We start from the raw sequence: 23,715 nt of genomic DNA on the forward strand, positions 1-23,715 counted from the left end.
GATGATGACGATGGTGATGATGATGGTGATGATGGCGATGATGGCGATGATGATGGCGATGGTGATGATGGTGATGATGATGGTGAAGATGATGGTGATGATGGCGATGATGATGGTGATGATGGTGATGGTGGTGATGATGGTGATGATGGCGATGATGGCAATGATGATGGTGATGTGATGGTGATGGTGATGGTGAAGGTGATGGTGATGATGAAGGTGATGGTGATGATGATGATGATGATGGTGATGATGGTGATGATGATGGTGATGATGGTGATGATGGCCATGATGATGATGGTGATGTGATGGTGATGGTGAAGGTGAAGGTGATGGTGATGATGGTGATGATGGCGATGATGGTGATGATGACATCACCAAGTGCTTACTGTATGCCAGGCTCTGCTCTAAATGCCTTCTTTACATGTATCATTTCATAAACCTCACTATAATCCCAGGTGAGACCCACTGTTTTATATTATTACACCCAATTTTTAGGTGAGGAAACTGAGACTTAGAGAGTTTCAGTAACTTCCCAAGTTCACAGAGGTAAACAGTCAAGAGCTTTTCTCAACCCTTCGTGCGATTCCAAACAAGAATCCCCACTGATTTGGGAGTGATAGTGATTCTGGAAGCTCTAGTCTTTCCCTCCCCTTCAGAAGGACCTGCCAGTGTTTTTAAGGAAAGTTTGCTCCTTTGAGTTGTGAGCTGCTGGGGGAAGGAAGAACACGGGCTCAGGTGAAGATGAATCTGAGTGAAGCTCAGCCTAGGCCTGGAGCTAGAAAGGCAGAGAACTGCAACATTCAGAGCTGGGGGAGGTAACGTTTGGAACACGATTTGCTTTTGCGTGTTCCGCCTGCTTTCTGAGGCACCTAGAGAAATTTCTTACTTAAGTTTTTCAGATGAGAAGTACAAAGAGATAAGACACTTTGCATTTTCCTCTCCTTAGTAAGATTTTGGTGTTGACTTTACTAATTACTTATTTCCTTATTTAGTCACATTAAGCTAAAATTTACCTTTGCATAGTGTGGGTTGGGGGGAGGGTTTATAAAACAAAAAGAGAAAATGGTTACTCTGTTCTGTGGGGTCAAGTCAGGAAATTAGTACCAATCCCCACTACTTCAGGACAATTGTTTGTATTCAAATAACAAATGCACTGATTACAAAAGAATATCCATTTTTTAATTGCTTGCAAGATTCCCTTATATCCTGGGAGAGACTAAATCAGCATTTCTTTCGAAAAGCATTTGTTAATTTTTCAATTCAATCACACCAATCTTTCTCTCAATTAGAAGGAATTAGTGAGATTTTATTCTATTAAACTGCAGGTAAGCAGCGTTGTTGCTTGAATAATCAGCTTTCTCTGCAGTGCCTTCTTTGGGTGGATGCGTTTCCTCATTTGCATCTCTTATTTGGTATAGCTTTTAAAAACTGCCACTTTCAGGCAAGATGCACTGATGTCTCTGAAATGAATTGGGGCATTTGGACACTTATGACAGTGGGGTTGGCACAGAGGTGGTGGCCTCTTGCAGATTTAAGTGGAGGGTGTAGGCTTACACCCTATTAGTTCTAAAACTTTGGTTCTCTGAGCTGAGACGTTCATGGTTGGCAATAAAGGAAGTTATTTCTGTAATTTAACGTTAAGAGGGGGAAGGCCATGAAGCTGAGTCCGTGCCCCGTGGTCCAGCTGAAATATGAGTGATTTCTCGGAGATTTGGGCTGCCCTACGGATCCCAATTTAAACAGTCTTTTTCAGGTAGCATCCGCTGCCTTCATTCCTCACCCAAGACAAAACCCATGAATGACTTAGGATGATAAGTGTTTCAAGTGGCAGTGGCAGAAGTACAGAAAGGACTCCTTGGCATATCCCTTATCACGCTCTGCAGACCTTTCATTCTGCGATGGCTTCTGGAGCTGGAGCACTTTATCATGTAAAGTTCAGTCCATGTGTTTTGTGATCACGTGGAAGCTTTTCACTGTGGCCATAGTATATGCATTTGGGGCCTGGGAACCCCTCAGCATTTTTCTCTCTGCCTTTTGGTCCCACAAAGCAATCTTGAGCTTTGGAAAGGCATTGGAGGAAAACTGAACTGTTTTGCCCCGACTTCCACACTCGCTTACAGCTTCTAACCAACACTGCTTCTTAAGGTGGCATCATCTTATCATGATTCCAACGGGGCACCCCTCTGAGTGTGGGGTGATTTGGGCACAGAGTTGAGGTTAGCAAATACTTCCCCTCCTCCAGCAAGGCTGCAGGGTGGTGGGATTCTTGGGAGAAATGTTCTGGACCTTGTATTTCTCAGCCTTTCCATGTTTCACTTCGTAAACTTTGCAGGGCAGGAGCTTCGTCTTAGACATTGCTGAGCTATTGCAATGAGCTCCTTTGAAGCAACCGACATGGCTTGTTTCATTTTAAGATTTAAATTGTAATTTTTCATAGGCTACCAATTGTAAGTGCTACCATTTATTAATTACTTACTGATGATCTGGCACAGCACTGAAGGCTTTTCGTATATTATGGCATTGAGTCTCCACAAGCTTATGACTTATAAATTATTATGTTTTTCTAATTTGCAGATGAGTAAACTGAGGTTAAGTAATTTGCTGGAAAATCAGATGGCTTCTAAGAAAAGGAGGGATTCAACTTCAAAGCTTGAGCAATGTCTCAGCCCTGCCTTTCCTTATGCATTTTGTATGTTAACTCAATGTTTTTGTTGCTCCTGGGCCACAGCACTCAGATTTCATGAGAACTTACAGTTCTGTTCTCTAGAATTCTTGATTAGTAACCTTTCCTCTTTCCAGTAGAGAGGGAGGGTTTTAAAAACGGGTGGCTGCTTACTTATGTCCTTTGGCTGTCTCTAAAGTATGAAAAATTCTTTTTGTCCACCACCTGACAGCTCTCAAGTTGACTAGTTTGAGGACATGTTTTAGCCCCCTCTCTTCATGCAGAGAAAATAAAAGACTGGCCACAGTAGATCCCATTTTCTACGCTAGCTCACATGTGCCACGCCACACAACTGGGGAAATAATAAGGACACGAGTGGAAAGGAGGTTATGGGGCTGGGCACCCAATGGACACATAATGAATTGTTGATTATTGCAGCCCCCTCCTTGGCTTGCAGCCAGCGTAGATTTTTCTTGGCTGTGGCTGAGAGCTGACACCTGCAGGCTTGTTTCATGTACGTAGCTGAGTAGTCAAAGTGCTCTCTCCACTTTACAGGGCAAAGCACTATGCAGAGTCCGAATTGCAGTCACTAGGAGATGTGATTTGGGGGACTTCCTGGCGTTCCCCCAACCCTCCAAATTGTCCTTCTGATGCCTGAAACATCACAGTTTTGGCTTGATTCCATTGGATTGAACAATATTCCCTCCTTAAAGAAGTGCAAGTCTTCTCAGGAGGGGAGGTAATTATTATGTCCCTAACATAATAATATGATCTTTGGTGCCCCCAAAAGGGCATTAATCTAAGTAAGATGCTGAACAGCATTATGCTTTGTCAAGGGAAGTTAGGGTTGTGTGTGTGTGTGTGTTTTAACATACCTTGTGATTGCTAGGTGTCCAGAGATGCCTATGTCCCATGCCAAAGGAAGGTCACTGTCAACCTCCTTGAACTTTCCAGGGAGGCAAGAACTTTCTGGAGTTAGCCTGGATTGCTTGCTTCTGGGAAGGACTTGGACAAAAGAGGCTCTACATAAGGAGCTGAAGGGAGCTTTTCTCACATCTAGACCAGTGAGACTCAGGTTAATTCCTCCACAGGAAGTAAAGGAGAAATGATTCTTGGCAATCAGCCCCAACATTAGAAATGCTGCTGGCCTGAATCCCTGGGAGGCTGAGGTGGGCTTGGAGGCTTCAGACGAGGCATCAAGTGATCCATGTCACTCCCCCTGTGCATGAGGTTCGAGGTTGCCCAGTGAGGCTGTGCAGGGCAGGGGTAGAGAGCGAAGGCTTTGGGGTCAGCCAAACCTGGTCGTGAGCCCTTATGCTGCCTCTTATCGGCTGAGCCACTGTGGACAGGTCGCAAAGCCTCAACCCTTACGTCTATAGAACAGAGGCTATCGCAGTGCTTGCCTGTTGGACTTCTGACAGCTCCATGAGATGGTCCAGGCAAGGAGGTGAGCATGGTGCTCAGCATGTGGCTGAGAATGGGTTGCTACCGTTTTATTAAACGGCGTAGCCCCATGGCCAATGAAAAGCGTCCTATAGGGGAACAAACCACATGGAGCAACTGAATCTAGGGAACCACTTAGGAACCTGGGAGGTGGAACTTGACCTCTAGCAATCCTCAACTCTTTGCAGATTCATCTCCCTTTATATAGATTGTTAGATGATGGGTTCTAATGATACTGTGTAGCTCCCCTTCTGCGGGGGACTGAGCCCCAACTGTGTCTGAGAAAACACCCTCATCTGTGTAGTTGGGGTCCTATTCAGCATGGACAAGAAAATGAAACATGTCTTTCACAGATCTGCAGGAAACAGTCATCCTGGGCACTTCAGGAACTTTCTTGAGAGTTACTGAGATGGACCCTTACTTGTCCTTGAAAAAGAATTCCTTTTTGGCTTTAGACATATATGTTTGTTTACAGTTCAACTGCCAAATATTGAGAATGCTCTGACCTCTCTGTGGATGGATGTTTATAAGGCTCCCCAAATATGGTCCATGTCAGCGTCGGATCGAAGTTATCCATGTATTTCAGATGAGCTGGGAACAGGATGCAGTTTGCCAGGCAGGAATGGGTCTCTAGAGGTCTGTCCCCACCTACAGGGGCCTTGAGGAGTGGGTCTGAGGCCGTAGCGGGGTGGCTGGCTCACCTGTCTTATGGAGACAAGGGGCTTCTCTTTCAGAGAGCACCCGAGGGCCAGAGCACCCTGACCCCTTGGAATGCCCGCCAGGCTCGCCCCAGCTCCTCCTTCCCATCTCCTTTTTATTTTCCCTCACTGGCACTGTGCACAGATTTATTATCCGCCTTTTGATGCCTTCCTCAGCCACCGGGAAGAGAAATAAAGGGGACAGGGAGAATCCAATCTCCTTGTGCCTGGCCCCTCCTCACTGCCTCGCTTTGTCTTTGTTTCCCCTCCTTTCTATTTCTCTTAAAAGATACCTGTGCTGCTGCTCTGCATTGGGTTAGAGTTTCTTTCTCCCTCCTCCCTGTCTTTTGCTCTTTTTAATTGTTTTGGTGCTTTTGTTTTCCCCTGGACTTGAGCGCAGTGGGAAAGGTCAGCTGTCGCAGGGCTGGACGCAGCTGATAAGGCCTCAGTGGGTTGCGCGGCGTCATTAAGGTCATTAAGCGGAGCGCCCTCCCTGGAGCAGCCTCCGCTGGGGGAGGGCGGGGGGGGGGTCGGAGAGTAGGCGAGGCAGCCCACCTCAAGGGCCTGGCTCAGCCACGTGAGTGCTGATCAGCCCACTACCCCACCCTTCTCCAGGGGCAGATGCTACCCAGGGCCAGCTCTGGTGACTCTGGGACAGTGACATTCATGTGCATCTGATGAGACACACCTGCAGGGGGCCTTGGAGAAAGGACTGGATGGGGCAGTAGGCATCCAACATCCAGTATCCAGGAGATCAAATTTCTGAAGTCCCTTCAATTACTGGGTTCATGTGTCTACCCCATGGTTACTTTACAACTAACTCATTTATGTAAAAATCGGAAAGTCTGGGTTTTGGTCTTGGCTCTATTACTAATTCCTTTGGACAAACACTGAACTTTGCCAGGCTTGTAAAAAGAAGTAGAAAATGTGGTTTCAAATGTACCTTCCATTGCCAATAGCTAGAGTTCACCTTACCAGCTCTACCTGCAAAATAAAAGTGAGGAGTGTATCTCTACTCTGACAAGGATGTGAAACCAGTTAATTCTTTCTCTCTAAGAGCCCTGAGGTAAACCCCAAGTCAGAGTCCTTGGAACTCATCCATATAGTCTGTCCTTCAAGAAAATTTGTGATGGAATACTGCAGAGCTCTTAAAGAAATGATGGACGTCTTCTGGAATGGCAAAAAAGAGAAGAAATATATAGATAGTAATACCATTGACTTGCATAATTCCTGATGTGTTTTCAAAGCCTGTTCACACTTCCTAATGATCTGGCGTAAGGCTCCTCTCTCTTAGCCTGCCTTAGAAAGATGGCATGATGAACTCTGACGGAACTCTTGTCTTCCCTATCAACTGACTGCATGACTATATGTTCGCTGAATGGATGAACAAGTGATTGAATGAGTGACTGAGTAACTTGAGGCCTTCAAACAGCACCAAGTAGCACATAGTCAACTGTGCTTATTTGGCTCCCGCTGGTGCCAAGCTCAGTAATGGTTGGAGACAGGTTTTCGTAGATAACATCGGCCATGAGGGGTGTGCCATCAGGTTTCATGGATAGTTCTGCTGTCTTGCCATAGGAAAGGGAATAAAAAGAATAATGACTAGCTTGAGTCACCCAACAGGGTTGCTGTCTAGGTGAACAACCACAGAGCCCCTAGAAAATCACACAGTGGGTCTTTTAACTTCTCATCTCAAGGTAGGGCCTTTTATTCAAAACCCAACTCTTAAGATGAACAACAGAATTGAAATCAGACCCACGTCTAGTCACATTCTAAATTCCTTCATTGTCAATTATTGTTATTCTAGTGGGAGAGCCTTGAACCCCTGACTCTCAGTAAGTACTAGCTTCCTCTTTTAGAAACGACAGACAATAATACCTAAATATGTTGTTGTGAAGATTATATTAAATATTATCTGCATAATGCTAGACCAGAGCTAAGGCCCCTGATAGACGGTAAGCTTCAGAAATGATATCTGGTATCATCACCATCATCACCATCACCCCCATCCCCATCTCAGGGACTGGAGGCATTTCTGGGTATGGAAAACAGCGATAGTAATTCCTACCCCCCCAAGGTCATTGTAGAATTCAAAATACAACATTTGAAAGGGCCTGTCACTGTGCCAGGCACACCAGTAGAGGAACAGTAAGCACTAGCTCCGTTTCTTTCATTTACGGTGTCTTCCTACCTTTCGGCTTCCGTTGAGGGCAGTGGGGCACTATTGCTCTTTTGTCAAGTGGCCCAGTGTCTTTGAGGGGTGCTCCAAGGCCCCAGCAGGTGGGTGGTCTTAGCTGGTAGAGGAGTGGATAGTGGGGTGGCGGAAAGGAGAAGGAAGGGTGAGCAGCACTCGGGGACAAAAGAGAGATCTTTTCCTGCCAAACCTGAGTGCACCAGAGGCTCCCGTTCTGAAGCTTTTGTCAAGTTTCTGCCTGTTCCTAGAGCTACCCTGGTAAGTCCCAAGGGAACTCTACTGTTTGCATAAACCATCCCATACAACCTAATTAGCTCCTTATAATACAGAAGACACAGATGAGCTCAAATTCAAACAACTGGAAAGCAAAGCTGTTTATTGATGGTGGTGTATGTACAGTGATAATCGGGGATGAGCTAGCTGGCTCCGAGGTACCGTGGAATCGCAGAGAGCCTTCTGCGTCCTCGAAGGGAGTCAAGTTATTCTCAGGATGACTTTAAAGTTCATAAAAAGTTATATGCCATAGCAATGAATACAGTACTTACATTGTTAATGTGATTATTTGTTCTGCAAAAACCAGAATGTCAAGTTTGAAATGTCAAGAAGCTCACAGCTGACAAAAAGTATCCAATGAATTCAAGCATGTTCTTTGCCAGGGACTTGAGTTGAGAGTTTTTATTTCATTTGCTTAATTTTTTTAAACCTTCTGACGTGCAGCCCCGGTAGAGAGACCCACCATCCTGGTTTTCCAGGGACTGTTCCTGTTTGAGCACAGGAAGCTCCGTGTCCTGGGAAAGCCTCAGTCCCGAGGAACCTGAGATAGTTGGTTGCTCGAGTTGGAGCACCTGGCAAACCCCTTTTCAGGAGAGTGCAGTGTTTTGTCCAACACCTGACTGACAACACACAAAGGTGCTCTGATCCAGTGGGTCTTCCAACTCGGATTTAGCTGACAAGTAAAAGTTTTACAGAAAAGGGAAGCAGCAAAATAGGGTTGGCTACTTTTTATTTTGCCAAATCACAACATTACCAAATTTCATCTGTCATCATCATTTTACATAAAATAGGAAATTCCAAAACCAAAAAAGTAGAAAAGAGTAGAACAAAAGTTCCATGTTCCCAGTGCCTAGCACCTTGTTGGGCAGATAGAGGTTCCTGTAAAAGCTGCAGAAGGTTGCTTTACAAAATTAGATAATGTATTTGCAAGTAGTTTGGAAAATGTGATGTGCTATGCAAATGTGGGATTTTTTTTTTTAAAAGAAATGAATAGCTCATCTCCCATAAGAATACTGTTGGCAGAGGTCTTCACAAAAGTTACCCAACACTCAATAGGAGGCAGCATGACCTATTGGAAAGAATATATTATCAGGAGTTTGACCTTGGCTTGTATGTTAAATCTGCTTCCTTTTAGCTGTGGCATTGTACAGGCATGTCATCCTTTCTGAAACTCAGTTTTATCATCTGTAAAGTGGGGCTAGTAAAACTTTAATTCACAGGGCTTTTGAGAGCTAAATAAGAAACACACCAAAGTATTTGAATAAAAGAGCTCTCCTTTCAGATGACATATGAACACACAGATGTGTTACCCCTGTTAATAATACATTGGTTCTAGTTGTAAATGTTTTGATCCCTTGTAACTTAAATCACCAACACAAGTCCTGGTTAATTCTTGTCAAACGCTATGTATGGAGCGCTCGTTATATTCAGACCCTCTGTATAGAAAAGCCTGGAGCATAATACAGGTTCAGTGAGTGCTAATTTCCTGTTACACTGTGGCAAAAACAAAATTTACCTCTAGAAAAAACTCTAATAGTTTGAGATGAAGAAATGAGGAAAATGAAATAAACACTTTATTCTAGTTTTATGTGCACCATTAGTGCTATAATTGAATTTGCAGTCACTAACGGTTTTCTCCTTTATTTGGGCTTCTTAAATCAGGTCACTGGTTTTTAAGTCTGTCTCAGTTTTAGAGAACTCTGCCTCCCCATCTACTTCCAACATAGCCCATCCTCACCCACCCATGCATTCAGATTCTTTCACGTAATTAGTTTAGACCCTGGCCGTTATCAGTCCCTTCTTGGGAGCTCTGGGATGGGGTCGTTTTAATTTTTATTACTATCAGCCCCCATCTTCTCGCTGCCACATTTCTTTCTTTGGGAGGAGCAGACCTGCGCACCTAGCTGTCCAAGGCAGCCACGGCACAGGTTTCTAGGATTTGTACCTCTGCATTGGCAACCTTCCCCAGTTTGTATCTCTGAACAGGGTTTTAATCACCCGGGCTCTAGTTCTCAGCACCGAAAGCTTTAAGAGGACTGCAGAAATGGTAGATTAGCCGCATTTAACAAAATAGAAAGTTTTCATTGTGACAGAAAAAGCTTTATTGATCTTGTCCAGGCATTGACTCCAAGGCCTTTTAACAAGCCATTCTGTCTAAACTCGCAGGCTAGAGCCCTCCCTGGGTGCTAACAAAGGAGGAATTGGGCTGCATCCTGCAGGGGAGGCGACGGGAGGGGCCCAGAGTCGGGATTCTCAGTGGGGATTTTTTAAAGACCTAGGTTGACTTTGTTCTGCTGTGGAAGGAAAGGGCTCATGCACATGTACTGTGACACGCCCCGGACTCCAGCCTTGTTTGGCTCTCTGCCTTTGCTGTGGACCCATCACATGGTAACAAATGAAGGTGTCTCCTCTATGGCCAAGCTTCCAGGAGCATCTCTTCCCTTTGCCCTTAGGAAGCCAGGCTGAACTCTGATGCCGAGGCCCTGAGCTGTGGGTCTCCAGGAGTCGGGAAGATAGCCCTTGAACAGGAGGGGGAAATGGGACTTTAGAGTCACTGTGATCAATTCAACTTCATTTCAATTCAATTCCGAAAGTTTTTATTTAACACATTCTGGGGTACATGGGAGATTTTGAAAAGGTATGAAAAATTGCTGCTCAAAACATATGGTTGAGGAGTTGACATCTACATATGAAATAACCTAAGAATCATTCTAGATGATTAGGCATTTATCAGAATTATCTACAGAGATAACTTTTTTTACAAAAAGTGTGAAATATATTCAAATATAAAAAGTCTAGACCCTTTAATAGAGAATATTATAAACAATGGTTTAGCTATCTCCCAGATTGAACAGATCTTAATGTTTTTCCACTTTTGCTTTATATCCTTATATAAAGACTTAATCTTATGAATACCTTCCTGGTTCCATTTCTTCTTTCCTTCCTAGAAGTAAGTGCTACCTGAAATAGTTGGGTAGGTTTCCTCTATATATTTTTCTATTCTCGTTACATATGACTAGAACTTTAATATATAATGAGCAATAATTACTGTGTGTGTGTGTAAATTAGTGGAGGTAAAGTTTATTGGCCACCCACAGTTTATACTCACTGTTCTCTATATGTTTTGGACTGAATGAAGGAAATATTAAGTAAAAATCTTGACATCTGAACTTACCTGTTTGCCACCTAAATGAAGCATGGTGATCTTTAGACTTCCTTTCCTCTCTTAGTACCAGGAATCATTTGAGCTCCTGAAGTATCTTTAGGAAGTTTCACATACTACCAAATTGTCCTGTTCTCTCTGGATACTTGAAGATGGGCAGTTTCACCAATAAGATAACTTAGATAAAGACTTGCTGACGCAGGAGGTAGATTAGATTATCCTCCAAGGTTGTTTTTCTGATGTTTTGATGATAATTTGTTATGTAAGTAAGAAGTAAGTAAGGATTCCTTACTTCTTTTTGTCTTGGACAAAAGAGTGATTTTACAGAACTAAATATTTTAAAAGTCCATATGGGTTTAAAAATCTATATTTATTGCTTCTAAATATCTAAATAGCTGTATGAGTTTTCCCAATTTCTGTGACCCTCTCATGACTTTTATTTCCTTTCTGCGCGGCATGTATGGGCACAGTGAAGCTCTAGGTTAGGTTGTAGTTAGAGCCAGTATATGTGCCACTGCTAAAAAAAATAAATAATTTCAGGTTATCTATTTCCTGCTCTAGAATTGCTGGGATCTTTTCATTATCATTAATTTTGTTTGTATCAAAATTATAGTCCTGTGTCCACCCCTCTCCAGCTCTGTGTACCTAGTAATTTCTGTCCTTGGCAAGCCTGTAGAATATAGTCCCATATTTGACGCCCCAGTACAATTGCCATAGCTATTGTTTAACTGGATAAAAGAAGCAGTATAAGAAAGTGTAGACTATTCTTTTTGAAATGGGCTGAAGATGAAAAAATGTGTAGGTTTGTGTATATGTGTATTTTCTGTAGTTTTTTAAATTAAAAATTGTCATCCCAGCCGGGTGTGGCTCAGCGGTTGAGCATCGACCTAGGATCTAGGAGAGCGTGGTTCGATTCCCGGTCAGGGCACATGCCCGGGTTGCGGGCTCAAACCCCAGTCGGGGGCCTGCAGGAGTCAGCCGATCAATGACTCTCTCATCATTGATGTTTCTATCTCTCTCTCTCTCCCTCTCCCTTCCTCTCTGTGAAATCAATAAAGATATATATTTTTAAAAAATGTCAAAACACAATCTAAAACTTACCTCCAGAAAGTGGATCCTGGTTAAATTCTTTACCATGCTAATGACCCATATCCTAGTGTCACTTCAAGAAACATGTCTTAGAAAACACTGTGGCACAGAGATGGTTTTAACAATATTGATACAATTGACATATTTACTCATCTTTGACCTCATGTAGTTCCAGATGTGTCTTTTAGGTACCAATCAGAGTGAAAGCCATCCAAGGACTGGTTGTCTCAGGTGACAGCCATAGCATTCTGAATCATTCGAAGAACAGACACAGAGTTAAATTGGTGGTCAGGTCCAGGATCCCAACATCAGTTCTACAGCTAGTAGAGCTGGGTTAGAGTATGTGGCTTTGATCTGCTGTCAGATTGACCTCCCTTTTAATTTTCTTCCTGACATAAATTCAGTCACTGAGCCATAGGCAGAACAACTAGAAAACCACAGGCCTTCTTCTGCAGAGGCAGAGTCTACTCTGATAGGTTCTACTACATGGGGGAGCCTAGAGGAGAACTCACTATCTTTGTAGCAAGGGCAGATCTGAAGGAGAGAGAAAGGCAGGTCACATGGGACTAGTAAGCACCTAATTAAGAAAAGTAGACCTATGGGTTCAGATCCTTACTAAATCAAGCAGATGAATAGTTTCTCCTCTCATTGGAGGAAGTGAATGAGAAAAGGGGAGAAGGTGGAAATGTTACTTCAAAGCTATTGCCTCTGGAGAGTGGGAGGGAACTGTTCTCATGGAGTCATGGGGACAGGGAAATAGGGTTCCCTTTATGAGATATAGTGTATTGTCTGTGTTCAATGCTTGATTAATTGACTGATCCACAGTTAAAATGAAAGGCTGGTAGTGAAAGAAGCATAATTACAGTGACTCATATGGATTTGGTGGTTAAGACAAAATAGAATGGATAGCATATTAAGTAAATTATTGTAAGTGGGCAGGCAGGCATATGCAGCACAATTGTCTCAGGCCCTGGTTTCTTAGCAATATCTATTCTACCTTGGAAATGCCTACTGGCTCCCTCTTCATATCTACGTTTGTCTATCTACTGAACCCCCCTGATACAACGCACATATAATTGTGCCCTTCATGAGCTCAAGTTCTTCTCTGCTGGCTCCCCAGCCCCAGTACCTCAAGAACATGGCAGAGGAGGCCCCAGCTTGCATCTTGAGCCTGAACACATGCCCGTTACTCTAGCCACATTGATCTTCTCACCATCCCTGAATACCCCATGCTTTTCTAATGACCACCCCAGTAAATACACTTTCTCCTAAGTAAAATTTCATTCCTCCCTTTGTGTGATGAACTCATAATTCAAGACCCAATTTAAGTTTGACCTCCTGTATGGAGCTTTCTCTAACACCCAGGGCCAGTTACCTTTTTTTTCTGTGTGCCTGTATCCCCTATCAAGCATTTACTACACTGAATCGTAATTACCTGTTTATGCATGTGTGCTCAACAGCAGTAACAATAGCAGCTAACCCATCTTTGGCTGGGAACTGGGCCTTGAGCTTTATCTGGTTTGCGTATCACAGCGACTCTATGAAATATGTATTGTGGCTATTCCCGTTTTGTAGATGAGACAGCTAAGGGTTAGAGAAGTTAAGTAATACGCTCTAGTCCATAGATTTAGGTGAGTTCTGGAGCTGGGTGTCAAACTCAAGTCTGCTCAATTCAAAGCCATTATCATTGCACTCCATGTCATCAAGGTCGCAGTCCCACTACACTCTGAGCTACAGATGGGTGCCCTGTTTAATGTGAGTCCATGTCAGAGTCTGGCACTTAGTAGGCCTTCATGATTTTTAAAAATCATTGCAGTTTCTCTTCTTCAATCAAGTGTAGGCTAATTATTCCCATTCACAGTGTTGCTGTGCAGGTTAAATGCGCCCAGCGTTGGGCACATCACCTGGTGCACAGTAGGCACCTGCACCTACTTACTCCTCAAGTGAATTACCAGGAAATTTAACTTTTATTGTAATGCAGTTGAGAGCAATGCAGGCTTCAGGATGCCATTAGCTTTCTAGTGATTTCAGTGAAGCGTGATTTCCCAGGCCATTCTTTTGTGGGCTGAGGCAGCTTCTCTCACCAGGATCCTGGCTGTTTATTTTCCAAGTGACAACTTGATTTACTATTTTCCTTCTCATCACTTTCAAGAAGCATCTGCAGGCTAGTGAGTGACCCAGGCAGCGGAGAAAAGTCCATTTATTTCTCTGCTGCATCTTTCCTACAGAGAGACTCTGAGGGTGAGGGCTAGAAATGGCCTCAGAAAGTCAGATTTCCTGTGTGTTTTCTTTTGTCATGTGGGATCACTTATAGTGACACAGTTTGCTGTCCACTGGTGCTCTCTGCTTTAAAAAATACCTGTATGATGGGATGTGGCAGGTAAAGGAGTCATCATGTCCTTGGGGGATGGCTCTGAAGTTTGACCTATCCAAATGCTTTTTTGGCCCTAAGGTACATTGTCAGGGAGATGGGGCAGGAAGAACCAAGAGTACAGTCACTTGTACAGTCTTTTACCTTTCTTATCCAGTCAGTGTGTCCCTCCCCTAATTCTAGCAGGAAATGTCATCAGGCGATGCACAGTAGAATTTATTCTAGTAAAAGTATTTCTTTTCTTCCTTCACTTTTACAAATATAATCATCTCATAGCTCAACTACACTGAATCGTAATTACCTTAGGTGTCTGCCCACAGCTTGTAAGAGGCCCTTAGAGGTGGGAGTTCTTGTTCCAGATGTTGGATTTTCAGCAGGTTCTTAGCATGGAAAGAAAACAGAATTGTACAAGAACAAACTCGCATTTGCCTTAACTTCTTCCTTTGCTGGCAAACTACCCATGTTGCTGGCTTAACTCAAGGAACTTTTCAGAATTGAGTGGACATACAGTCTCCCCTAGGGATGGGCAGAACAATTGTGGAACTGTGGACTTCTCTGAATGTTTATTTCTGCTTTGCATACCCCTTGCCTTAGGCTCAGTGCTTGCTTCATCATCATCAGGACTTCTTTGCCCTGGAAGCAGTGGCCAGAAGAGTCAGGTGATACATCATCCGTTTAAAACTTGAGAACCTGAAAGCTCTCTTAGCAGCTGCAGGGATGGAGGAGGGACAGTGCTGTTCCTGCTGAGGTCTGTGGATCAGAGGAAAGGAGTCAGCGAGCCAGCCCCAGCACCGTTGGCCATTGCTTTCCCTGGCAGGGAGGGTGGCGGCAGCCCATGTGATTTTGTGCCTCATTAGCTCCAGGATGGGCCAGGCCTGGATGGCCAGCCAGGGTTATCTTTGCATCAGTGCAGACTGAAGTACCGCGCTGCTGCATGGAGGCCGATTGAAGGACAGAGGACTCAGAGGTGAGGACAGTGTTGCCAGGGTCTCTGAAGCACGTCCTCAGGAAGCTGGCTCCACTCTGTTTCTGAAACAGGAGGTGTTCTGCTCAGGGCCAGTGGTGACAGCCACCGCAGAGGCCTAAGCATTTTAAAAGGCTCTTCCAAGTGGCGCCTAAAGATTCCATCTCTAAGGCTCAGATGGAGGTGAAGAGGGGGATCCTCTCAGGATGACTCGGCCCCATTCCCAGATCCCCTGCTTGGGCTCCTGCTGCCTGAGGGGGCTCTGACCTGCTGTTGCCCGTGGTTTCTCCTCTTGACACATTGAACTTCATACAGTTGCAGGACGTCAGAGAGAGGGTCCTCAGCACCTACTCCTGAGGACTTGAGTTCCTGGCGTGGTGGTGTTGGGACTAAGAATCAGGGAAATGAAGATCAGGAGGCCGAGTTCTGAAGTGCTTCCTAGAGCCTCGCATAATCTAAACTGTGTACCTCCACTGTCTTGCATTGGTTCCATCATAGCAAAGTGACCTCACAGTGTCAAGAGAACACAAATAACGATTGAGAAAGCATTTGGAAGTATATATTTTAAAAACTGAACATCTGTTTGCAAGTGGACCTAGGATCCCTCCTTACCCATTCTCATGTGTCATCATTGGAGCCTATTATATCTAATGCTGTGTCCATGTCCCTCAGTTTTGACCTCTGGCCCTTGGTGTTCCATGGTTGCATTAGGATCTTACTCTTCAAACTTTGGTTTCCTCCCCTGGCCTCTGGTTTGCCTGCATCTCTGCTTCTCAGTTCCCTTGGTTGTCTCTTCCAGGAATCTGTTGCTTCCACTCTGCCCAGTGAAAGGCAAACCTCACTAGGGAACTATGTCAACATCCTGGTCCAACCAGCCCCAGACACCTCCTGGAAAAGTAGTTCAAATGTGTTCTCATCTTGTTTGTTTGTTAATATGTTTTTATTGATTTCAGAGAGAGGAAGAGAGAGGGAGAAATATCAGTGAGAGAGAAACATGGAGCGGCTGCCTCCTGTGCGCCCCCTTCTGGGGACTGAGCCGCAACCTGGGCATGTGCCCTGACTGGAAATGAACCTGCCACCTCCTGGCACTTGGAACGACACTCAACCACTAAGCAACACTGGCCAGGCATGTTCTCATCTTTGAACTAGGCTCTCTGCCTTCTGGTTTCTCTTTCTTCCAATTTACTATCAATGTGAACACTTAAGACTAGAAATCAGACCCTCCATTTTTTCAGTAAATGTCTGCAATGTTTCCTCATAACCTTCAGGATAAAGTCCAGATTGTTTCTTCTCCAAGCCTAGGACAGCAAGCTATCAGGAGCCACAGGCCCAGTGAGACAGTGATATGTGTTTCTCCACACTTCCTACATCGCATAGGTAAAAACTATTATAGTGAATCCATTTTGGAATGTCTCAGAGAATCACCAGTTGGGTGTTTTTCGGGGGAAGAAAATGGAAAAGAGAATTGAGAAATGCTTGTTAATGCTATGGATACACATCAGTACTGGGATTAACAAGCCATTTGAAAGTTCAGTACTTCATATCCTATGCATCGGATTTACAGTTTTGACTTATACATGTCTAGATTGCATCTAATGTTTAATCAATTGGACACTTACAAATAACGGGTAAATGATTTGTTGTCAGACAGAGTTGAGCTCTGCTTCTCATGCAGCGAGAACAATATTTTGGTTTGAACACTTATGCAATTGATTGCAAATTTTGGAGTGATATAATTTAAATGGATCTCAACAGTCCATTAGCCGCATCCGTGCCTACCCTCTTGCCAAGCCGTGGCTCTACGCTAAGCTGTTGTGGACCGTGTTACATAATCCCCTGCATTCGTCTTCTCTACCTACTTAGCTCGACTGCACACAAGGTGACTGCATTGTCTCTCTAACCTCCTTCCCAGGGTAAACACGAAGTGTAGGAACACAGACTTTGGGCAGCATTACATTTTTCTAATGGAGACTTTGGAGAATTGAAGGGGCTTAGAAATATGGGTTTGTCACTGTTAGGTTTTGCACCTTTTAGTTGTGCTCACTGTCGGCTTAGTATGGTTTTCAAGGTGAGTAGGAAGCGCTCGTGCCTCAGCTACTGGGAGGAAATTGAGACAGATTGGGATCTTAGGGGGAAGGTCAGCCGTGAGGGTATTCAAAGGGGCAACTTCTTCAAGGTCCTCCCTCTCTCTCCCACCAGGCCCCTTATTTGCCCTTGTAAAGAGCGGGCCAGGCACCACCAATGCCTCTCTTCCCGGTAACAATCAGTATCCCATGAATGAAAAATGACATACTTTTACTTATCTACAATATGATTCAGGGTGTAGCTTTTTGTTGTCTATTGTTTGTTGACAAGTGGAGGGAGATGCCCAGGTGGCTCCCTCCAGTCCAGGGAAAAGGTAAACTGGGAAAATTCGTCATTGAATGGAGAAACTGGGAAGGTTGTGAACTGTTGCAGCCGTTTTCATTAGATACTTGCAAAAGTATGTACTCCCCTACGTTTGGTTAATTTGCATGGAGGTTAGCCTAAATATGTGTGTGATTTACATAGATCTCTTTTCTCACATTGGTTTTATTTCTTGTTTATTAATAGTGATATTCTTTTCTCTACAATGCTGTCATTTTTCCTCGATGGCCTTCCGCATGAAACAAGTTCTTTTCTTTTAAACACACCCGGATTCCAGGGGAGGAAGGGAAACATTTCTTGTGTTGCAGGAGAGTGATTTAGGTGGGGGGTGGGGAGCTAGGTTTTTGGCTCCAATTAGGTGAGCTTTGGCATGGTTTGTAAGTCAGTACGCAGTTGCATGAAATTATTCCTGTTTGTTGAGAAGTAGAGAAGGAGCATGTGGCATATCCAGAGTGATGGGCAAAGGGAAAGGTAACTGATATTTAGAGAAAAGTCCAGAGGCTCTAGAAGTCCAAAATGACACTAACTGTCTTAGGCGACTCACTTATCCCTAGTCACCAGTTTCTTCCTTAATCAAACAAGGGTATTAAATCGGCCAATCGCTAACATCCCTTATATCTCTAAAATTTATTATTTTTACAGACTCCCTGGCCTAATGATATGAAATGTATTAAGTACCATGTGGCACATTAAATAATATCCCGGTTCCTTGCTGTTCTGTGCCAAGCCTTCCCCCTTTAAAGGGCATATGCCTGATTTAAGCTTCTCTTTAAAGGTCTCCTTTCCTTGCTTGTTTATCTGCTCAGTAACTTAGATATTTATAGAAGATCCCCATTAATATACCGTGTGTGGGGCCAAGGACAGGCATAGTCGTTGGCTCTGCACATTTGTGTCTGTGGGAAGAGCGCTTAGTGGTGATGACTTCATTTGACTTACCATCTTCTACTCTATCAGAGTCACCTCCAGCGCTACTGAGCAAGGGCTTGTCCAGTTGCGTTTTAACAAAGCCATTTCTTTAGAAATGAGAGGAGAGATTGGAACAATAGGCAGAGCACTCGGGTTTGGTTGGGCCTGTTTGGAACATAACAATAGTGTCAAATTTCTATTCTACGAATTTTTGGGGTTATTTTGGTAAAATGCATCAGGCATAGGTTATGTGCTGAGTAGTACTTGCACCTTGTAGTGTATGTGTAAGAGACACCGTGGTCGTTTATAAGTGGACAGATCCCTTTTGCTTATACCAGTGTGTGTGTGCAAACAGAAATATGCAGGTAGACCCACGTCATTGAGGCCACTAAGAACATACAGGACAAACCTCATCTCTTCTTTAACTCTCTGGGGTATGAAGTTGAGGTTCATGTTTTAATGACGTCATGATGCTAAAATGAATTTAATAGTATGTAGTGAGTGGTCATCTCTCCACATTATAAGTGTGACAGGCTCCTTTACAGCTCTTGCCTCAGGATGAGAAAATACTCATTTCATTTTACTTAAGTGGCTGACTATGGGCTGTGATGGTGGATAAGAGTCTGAGTTTGGGTGGAATTGGCTTTGGTTGATAAGGCTGAAGTGTAATTCTAGAAGGGAAAATAGAATTCTCACAATCTTATTTTGTAGCCCCCACTCCTTAGAGGGAAACTGAATATCTAACCTGGTTTTATTGCCCATTTCCTTTCATTAATGAGGTGCTTTTGGTAGCTTTTGACTAACCCTGATATGAAGTTGGCCACTCTAAGTGAGGCTTCCAGACAGCATAGCAAATGGAAGTCTACGTGCAGTATGTCGAAATTATACATCAAAGCAACAAATGATTAAATAAAATACATTCCATCCTCTTACCTTAAAAAATATACCCTTGAAACTACCTGGTAAGCCAGGCTCACATTTAGAATTTTTGGATTCCTCGGAGTTCTGCACTGGAAAATGCTAGCACAGGGAGAACCAGCCCTTCTGGCGCTTAGCCTGTGTCCTGTCCCCTCCTCTTCCCACCTTTGGCTCCACCCTATATCACAAGGGGTCTGTTGTAAATGCACATGGATGCCCCAGCCCAAGTGGCCACGCTCTGTCCAAAGCCTTGCAAATAGCCCTGCAGGGCTCTCCCTCGGACCCTGAGGCGTCCACATTGACAGCATGATATTCCTCCAGAAAACAGATCCGGGGGAGAGCTCGGCACAAGCCCAGGAAACACGCTTGGGGCTTTCGGGTAGAGAATTACAGGATCCCGGTGTCTGGAAAATGGTCTTGAAAGAGAGTATGGCTCCAGCAGAATGTCATCCTGGCCTTGTGGACTCCTAGCCCTATGGGGACAGATGGTCTCACGGGGGCCATCTAAAACAGGAGACCCCAGAGCAGAGGCCCCTTGGAGTCTGAGGGAGGCACTGCCGTCTTGTCCAAGCATGTTACCAAATTTCATTCTGTTCCCTTTTCCTCGCCTGCTTGGTCACCTTCTCAAGTACAACCTCCTTGTTAGCGACCTAGTCCTGTTCCCCTGGGCTTAGGACTCAGCCATGGAAACCAAAGTTAACTGGGTTATTGATGGATACGAATCGGAGCCAGATCTTTCAGGTTAATTGATTTTTAGTTTTTGGTCGATAAAAGTTACCTAGAGCTAAAACACCCTTTGTCAGAACAGTTCATTATTCACTCGAAACCAGCTCTTCTACAAGCACTTGAAAGCCATCATCGAAGCAAACATGATGTAAACCTTACTTTACCGTTTCGCGTGAAATTTCCCTTCAGGTTTTTATTGGAGAGAATCTGAAGGAAAGGCAGCCAGCTCTCCTGCGCCGTTGTGTTGGTTTCTCCCCTCGTGTGGCCGCAGAGCGTCCCTGCGGTGTCCTGCCCCCCGGCTTTCCTTGTCCCTAGCTCTAAGCCTTCTGGAAGAGCTGGAGGGCGGGCAGTGCTGGTGTCCGCCGCCGGGGCGCCTTCTCTCCGGTGTTTGCAGAGGCCACTCTGGCTCAGGCCAGCCGACCGCTGATTGAAGCCTTCCCTCCTTTTCTCCCTGCAGCTCGAGAAGAGAACGTGGCCACCTTCCGGGGCTCCGAGTACCTGTGCTACGACCTGTCTCAGAACCCCATCCAGAGCAGCAGCGACGAAATCACCCTCTCCTTCAAGACCTGGCAGCGCAACGGGCTCATCCTGCACACGGGCAAGTCGGCCGACTATGTCAACCTGGCTCTGAAGGATGGCGCGGTCTCCTTGGTCATTAACCTGGGGTCCGGGGCCTTTGAGGCCATCGTGGAGCCAGTGAATGGAAAATTCAACGACAACGCCTGGCACGATGTGAAAGTGACTCGCAACCTCCGGCAGGTAATGCTGAGGGCGGAGCGTGCCTGCGGGCGCATCCTGGGTAGTCAGGGGGGCAGTTTGTGGAGCAGGCGAGGGATGGGCTGGGGACGGGGAGAGGGATGGGTTTGGATCTGGGGAAGCCTAACTTTCTCCCGGTCTTTGCAATTTCACAAGGAAAATTATTAAACTGTGCTTCGTCCTGAACTTCACTTCTCCAGTTATGCCTGTTATTTAAGAAAGAATTCAGTTGTCTAGGTAATAAAAGTTATAAGTACTTTCATTCCTTTTTTCTGCATTCCTTTTAATCATTTTCTTAACCGCACATTTGACTCTTGTATGACTGTTCAGTTCAATCAGAGGTGGCGTTTGTTTTTTGCAGCTAGGTAGGCTTTGCCCATTCTTTAAGTTTTTCTTTTTAATTAAGTTAGCCATTGCCATGATGCCATAATTTTAAATCCCTCTAGAAAAAGTCTCTTTTAACCCTCTTCCCTTTCTTTTACCACCCCTCACCCAGTTTGTTTGGTTTTTTGTTTGTTGTTTTTTTTTTGGTTGTGGTGCTAACCTCTAGCCTTGCAATGAATAAGCTGGCATCTTTCTGAATTCCTCTGTTTCTCTGTTCCTTGGCCGGTGGTCCTACTTTATTGCCCATGTCTCTAACTCCAAGACTCTTCAGTTGATTGGGAGGCCTGGAAAGTGGAAGGACCCAAATAGAAAAGTCAACTTTGGAGCAGCCTGTCCTGGTTCTGGCCGTGCTTGGGAACTCCCATCGCTTGCCGATGCTAAGCAGGCAACTCTGTCAGGTGACGACACGCTCAGAAAGCCTCGGCACAGTGAAGTCGGTTCAATTTCATAACGAATAACAACAATAATAACACCTAACCAGCCCGCTTCGGCTCAAAAAAGCTTTTCCTATAAAAGTCTAGATTTGTGCTGAGACTGCCTTTCCCAGGTTGCTATTTTCACTTGGCTTTTCTTCTGGTGAATTTCTCATTAAACCCAGTGGGGCAGCATCCATCCTTTATTCATCAGAAAACATTATGCAAATGTCTAGAAAGTGCTTATCAAATTTTCTTCTGCGATGTGATTGATTTAATGCCTTCTAAGGTAAATATGAAAGCATAAGAACTGACAGGTGCTTGCATGTTTTCTGTTTGATAAAAGTGTAACTCCTTAATAATGGTGAATAAATGGAGAAGGCTCACACACATTGAAAACACACAATATTCGAAACACCTTTTCCATACTTAAGTGTGTCAAGAAAGCCACCTGGCTGGGGAATTCTACTCTATCTGTGGTGAAGTCATTAAATAACACAAGACTTAGAGTCCCCAGTCATCTTAATACACATAGATTGAACTTTAAAAAAAAAATCATTACCCAAAGATATATTTATTGATTTTTTAGAGGGAGGGAGAGAGAGAGAGAGAGAGAAACATCAATGTGAGAGAGAAATGTTAATCAGTTGCCTCCTGTATGCACCCTGACCGGGGATCGAACCCACAACCTAAGCATGTGCCCTGACTGGGAATAGAACCTGCAAACTTTTGGTTCTGGGATGATGCCCCAATCAACTGAGCCACCCGGCCAGGGCTGGATTGAACATTTTTGAATCACTGCTCTATGTTTTTTCCTCCAAGGCCAAAGAACCCTATTGCTGCTGTTTTTCTTCATCATTTCCCATCTATACTTACTCAAAAGAGAGCTTCTCAACTGTCAAGAGATTCCCAAGTCAAATTTCCTTTTGCTACCATGTAAGGGCTTGATATACTTGAGTTGCAGAGTCTAGACCAAGTGAACTATGACCTTTTGCCAGTTTTGACTGGCAGGTGCACAGTAACACCCTGTAGACATCCCCTAGTGGAGGGGAGAATTTTCATGTGGTGGGGTTCTACCATCCAATCTGTTTTTCTAACTCTCTCCTGCCCCCCACACTTCCTTGCCATTCCAGAAATGATTTCAATTAGCTGGAGAAAGGCTCACTTTTATTTCTACTAAAAACACTCTTCCAAGGTAGAATCGGGCCCCAATTCAGTCCTTAAACTGAGAGGGGGATAAACCAAACTGTAATTCAGATATTGGCTGTACGGTTGAACCCACAAGCAGAGGAAAGCAGCCCCGGAGGGTTTCTTTTCCAAGGTCTAAGACCCAACTCCTCTCTGTGCCCTTGGACAAGCCATTTAACCTTTCTCCACCACTGTTGCCATTTGTGAAATGGTGATTACTACCCTCCCCAGCCATGTGCGGTGGCGCAATATGCAAAGTGCCTTATGTTCCAGAAGGATTATGAGCTCATCCATGGTCTGGGTGCTAGACTCGCTGTGACATGCACATGATTTACAGGCCAAGTGTTTTGTTACGAAGGTGACTGTGTCTGTCACCAAGGATGCAGCTAAGCCGAGCTCTCAGTTCTAGAGGAGGCTACAGAGGCCCTAGGGCATTCTGGCATTTCTTGGTAGAGGGAGTATGAATCTCCTGGAGAAAGTGCACCCAAGATTGGACCTCCCCGAAATCCTGACTGAATTTTGCATCCAAATACAATTTATTAAAAGAGGGACATCTCAGAGGAGCAGAGTTGATTTTGTAAATGCAATCCTTTCAACTCTGAATCATCTAATATTTTTCCCACTTAAAATACATTTATGACATATTTTTTGTTCCCTAGGATACATTTGTAGGGGTGGGAAGCTCCTGTCTATTTCAATTAAACTGTAGATGGCTTCATAAATATTTGATAACAAACTTATAGCAGTCTCATCTACTTTTTTGTAAGGTTGAGTGGCTTCTGTGCCCAAAATTCATTTGAGGAAAGCTTACTTGGAGCTCATTACCAAATGGGGTAGAACTTCCCCCATTTCTTCCTTCATGGTCATCTCCTCATGTTTCTGCCTTTGAGCCAAGTCAGGGCCATGAGCAGGTACTTTATTGGGGGTACTGATTAAAGGGAGGAGTGGGGACTACCTGTTCCAAACCATCACTAGGACTAAGGACCAAGGTCATCAGGTATTTTGGTGGGATTTTTTGTTTGGTTTTGCTTTGTTTTTGTGGTCTACGACCTTGCCTGAATCCAAGGTCATGGCCATCACATGAATTGCTTTACCTCTATATGCCATTTGTGCCAAACCACAAACACAAAACTGGGGTTACCAGCCTCCCAGCCTCCC

General features: G+C 44.3%; 1 protein-coding gene across 6 annotated transcripts in view; it reads left to right on the forward strand.

Moving 5' to 3' along the window:
• Nucleotides 1–23,715, forward strand: part of NRXN3 (neurexin 3) — a gene marked incomplete at both ends in the record, with an annotated part of 1,307,801 nt that overhangs the window by 294,184 nt on the left and 989,902 nt on the right. For all 6 annotated transcript variants that reach the window (XM_081139380.1, XM_081139378.1, XM_081139379.1 and 3 more), the window contains one exon: nt 20,274–20,575. In XM_081139380.1, coding sequence (XP_080995506.1) covers nt 20,274–20,575 — 302 coding nt within the window. The remainder of the gene's footprint in view (nt 1–20,273; nt 20,576–23,715) is intronic.

This window comes from Miniopterus schreibersii (assembly GCF_964146895.1).
Source record: "Miniopterus schreibersii genome assembly, chromosome: 1".
Taxonomy (NCBI): Eukaryota; Metazoa; Chordata; class Mammalia; order Chiroptera; family Miniopteridae; genus Miniopterus; species Miniopterus schreibersii.